At 62.1% G+C, this 4235-nt stretch overlaps 1 protein-coding gene across 1 annotated transcript; it reads right to left on the minus strand.

Moving 5' to 3' along the window:
- Positions 1-1528: 1528 nt before the first annotated feature.
- Positions 1529-2607, minus strand: TEX19 (testis expressed 19). The gene has a single exon (XM_047758646.1). The coding sequence runs from the start codon at positions 2561-2563 to the stop codon at positions 1529-1531; it is 1035 nt and encodes a 344-aa protein (XP_047614602.1). The 5' UTR covers positions 2564-2607.
- Between the last annotated feature and the right edge of the window lie 1628 nt (positions 2608-4235).

Consider the following 4235-nt stretch of genomic DNA (forward strand, 5'->3'; position numbering starts at 1 on the left):
ACCTTCGTGATTTACGGCCTCGAGACTCACTTTCGAGAGACACACAAGAGAAGACTGTTCTCCAAATCCAGGAGGCCAAGACCTAACGGCAGTGGCAGCCCCCAGGCCCCTGCGTGGACCCTTAGACCTGCATCTGTCACTGGAAGGGACATAGCCAGTCCTTGAAACACGGGGGGGCCATGCCAGCCAGAGACCCCCATGCAGGATTGCAGAAACTTCCAGACCGGTAATTTTCAAGAGAGAAGATCTGCCAACTAAGAGCTTCTGCCTGACCCACAGCACCCTGCTGACGAGACGGCCAGAGCTTCTTCTCCAGGGAGTCTGTGCAGAGTGGGGGCACTGGCACCGTCCCCCCCACCCCAAGTCCTGGACGTGATTCGCAGTCTTTGTACATGGTTTTGCCTCAGGTTTTTTTTTAATATTAAGGCCACAGATTTAGATTCATTAAAACCTGTATTCGGGAGTTTGTCACGGCTCAGTGGCTAACAAATCCGACTAGGAACCATGAGGTTGCGGGTTCGATCCCTGGCCTTGCTCAGTGGGTTAAGGATCTGGCATTGCCATGAGCTGTGGTGTAGGTCACAGATACAGCTCAGATGCGACGTTGCTGTGGCTGTGGTGGAGGCTGGCGGCTGCAGCTGATTAGACTCCTAGCCTGGGAACCTCCATGTGCTGCGGGTGCGGCGCTAAAAAAAGAGACCAAAAAAACCCCCCTGTATTTGATGACATACGTGTTGTTCAAAGCCCGGCCCCTACTTTAAGTGTGTGTGTTTGTACTTGTTATTTATAATGTGATAAAACACCTGTGAAACAAACTCCTCTCATGAGCCAAAAATTAACCAGAACCCTCCCTCTGCCCTTCTGTCCCCTGCTCCCAGGGGACCTTAACCCGTAAGGATAGCTCAACCCGGACCCGAGACAAGACCAGTTGACAAGGGCCATGCGAGGAAGCAGCAGCACAGGGGCTTGATGCAAAACTTTTAGTGCTTTATTTAATTAAAAACAACAAAGAAAACTAAACTGTCAAACTGCATTAAATGGCCAACATTTGGAATCAGATCTTCTCCGCTACAGATTAGAGCATCCAGCGCTGCTGACAGGGTCAGGTAGCGCCCCAGAGACCATCAGGTGACGCTGCCGGCAGGACTTCAGCCTGGGCCTAAGCAGGTGTGCCACTCACAGCATCTCTCCACAAGTCCAGGCTGGGCTGGTGCACGCTTCACACTCACACTCTACGTGGCTGATCGCGCTGGCACATCCTCATCAGTGTCCTACCCCTCCCGCCACGGCAGCCAACCAGTAAACTCTTCTCTCCCCAATTCTGGCATTTGTGTTGCTTCCCCTGGGGCCCGAGCAGGTCCCATTTCTCAGCGCCCAGACCGCTCACCATTCTTCCCCCACAGGCCCAAGGCCCCATCCCCCGCCAGGTGCCACCCCGGTTGTTGCGGCGAGGCGGCGGCCAGGCCTGCCCAGCCTCCAGTGTCCTGGGGAAGCCAGGACAATGGTGACCACCCGGGGCCTCGGTCCCTCAGTTCTGGGGCCCCGGGCCGAAGGGCTGGAAGCGTGGCAGCTCCCCCAGGGCAGAGGCTCCCATGACAGCCAGGCCCTCCCCAGGCCCCCAGAGCCCGCCGCCGCCACCGCCGTCGCCGCTGCTGCCGCTGCCAATGGGATCCCACCCCAGGGGCCAGGGCTGTGGCCTAGAGGCTGAGGCCCCCTCCTCTGCCTCCCTCACGGCCCTGGGTAAATAGGAGAGAACGGTGAACCCCCTCTTGAGCAGGGCTGAGTCCGCAGGGACCAGCTCTTCATCCTCCCCTGAAGGGGAGGATTCCAGAACGCTCAGCTTCCACCGGTGCAGGTCTTGCTTCTGGGGGGCGTCTTGGTACTGCACCACCCACACTTCGTCCGGCTCCAGCAGCAGCTCCCAGCACTGGCCTGGGGTCTGCAGGGCCCACGCCGCCTTCATCTTCCGCAGGTAGACGGCGTCATAGCAGCCCACTATGTAGAGGACCTGCAGGTCCAGCAACCAGGCCCTGGCCTCGGCGGGGTCCATGGCCTGGGTGGTGCCCAGCTTCAACACCATGGGCTCCCCCGGGGGCAGGTCCGCCTTGAAGAACCCCTGCCTCGGAGGAGACGGGCTGGGCCAGTGCGAGCAGACCGGAAGCCTCCCCAAAAGCCAGGGAAGGCCCTGAGTCCAGTCGGCTGCCTCGGCGCCCAGGCCCAGGGGGGCGGCGTCCTGAGGCTCCAGCTCCGTGGGCACAAAGTGGTGGTGCAGGCCCACCCCTTCGGACTCCACGGGCCCTGCGGCCAGGGCGGGCTGCCCCTGGCCCGGCCCCAGGGGCGACCCCTGCTCAGACCCCTCCTCCGTGTAGTCCATCAGCTCGGGGTCCCAGTCTTCATCTTCCCAGTCTTCGGACTCCAGGAACGCTCGAAGCTCCTGAAAGGCCGTCCTGAAGCAGGCGAAGCACATCCTCGCCCGGCCGCCATGCTGAAGCTGGTACATCCAGGACGCATAGAGGTGGGACACGCCCTCCGCCCAGTACCGCCCGCTGACCGGGGGGCACATGGCCCCGCCGCCCGCCGCCCGAGGGGTGGACCCAAGGGCGGGACTCGCTGGGACCTCAGGGGTCCGGCCCGCGGGGGAGGGTCGGGAGGAGGAGGAGGGCGCCTCCCGCTCGGGGACCTGGGGCGGGGGGATGACCCGGGTCCCGATTCCACAGGGACCTGCAGAGGCTGGGAGGGGTGCGCCTCTGCAACGTCTTCGGCGGATGCAACGGCCGCGTCCTCAGGGGGCTGAGAAGGAAAGCACGTGAGGTCAGCGCCCCCGGCAGGCGGGGTGGGAGCCGACCCTGCCGGGGCCACAGGGCACGGGGGGCCTTGCGCTGAGACCCCGCCCTCGTAGCGCTGTTTCTGCTCAGCTTAGCTCTTCTGGGGCCTGTGGGTCACACGCGCCCCCCCAACTCCCAACACCCCACCCCTGGGACCCCCCCCCCCCAATCCCAGTCAGTCTCGCCTGACGGAACCTGACAGAACTTGAGGAACCTGACAGAACCTGAGAGAAGCGGACAGAATCTGTTAGAACCTGATGGAACCGGAGAGGAACGGACAGAACCCGCGGGAATGTGACTGAACCTGACGGGTCAGCATCTGAGAGAACCTCACTGGCCCTGCTGGGATCTGACGGAACCTGACAGAACCTCACGGGACCTGCTGGAACCCGAGGGAAGCGGACAGAACTCAGGGGACCTGCTGGAATCTGAGGGAACCTGGCAGAACCGATGAGAACCAGTTAAAGTCGGAGAGAACCTGACGACAGAACCCGACAGAAACCCCACCCCCCCACCTGAGCCGACCCGTCTGGCCCGAAGCCACGCTGGACCACAGGGCGTGGCGGGCGGCGGGTGGCGGGTGCTCTTCAGCCTCTAAGCCCCACGCCCAGCCGGCCCGTGGGCCCCAGACCCTCGCCTCAGTCCGAGGGCTCTCACCAGGCCCGGCGCCGCCCCGCTGTGGGCGCCCCAGGGGGGAAAGGAAGGGCGAGCGCCCACCTGGGCATATAAAGGGCCATTTCCCATGGTGCTCTGGGCTCATCTGCATATCTCCCATGAGCCTCAGCCGCCAGGAAGTAAAAGCGCTGAGTCCCCGGCCCAGCCCGGCGCGCCCTGTCCCGTCCCGCTCCGCTCCGCTCCGCTCGGGAGAGCGTCGCAGGCGGCAGGGGGCGGCCCGGGGTGGGGGGCGCGGACCTGGTCCCCCAGCCTGTCCCCAGCGTGGTCGGCCTGTGGCCCTTGCTCCGAGGGCTGAGACGGCTGTTCCTGCCGCGCTTTCAACCCGAGGGTTCCTGGTGGTCCTCGTCCCTCGGGGGTGACCTGCCCGGCCTCGGGCCTCGGGCCTCGGGCCTCGGGCCCGTCCTTCCGTGGTTGCAGTGGAGTCCTTCCTCGTAGCTCTTGACCAAGTTTCTTCATGAATTTCAGAAACTGACATGGTGCCAATCATTTACATTTTAGGCACATGTCTGTCTCTTTGGCTTTTCTCACTTATAAAACAAAGCCTTTTTAAATGAACACCGTTTTTGAAAATAGGCATTATTTTTGAAGTCGTTTTGTGTTCACAGCAAGATTGAGCAGCCAACGCAGAGAGCACCTGTATTGGTTTCCTCACCCCCCATGAGCACAGCCTCCTTAAAATCTGCACCGGGCGGTACAGCTGCAAAAATCAAAGAGCCCGTAGTGACACACGCTTAT

Source organism: Phacochoerus africanus, chromosome 14, assembly GCF_016906955.1.
Source record: "Phacochoerus africanus isolate WHEZ1 chromosome 14, ROS_Pafr_v1, whole genome shotgun sequence".
In the NCBI taxonomy this organism is placed as follows: Eukaryota; Metazoa; Chordata; class Mammalia; order Artiodactyla; family Suidae; genus Phacochoerus; species Phacochoerus africanus.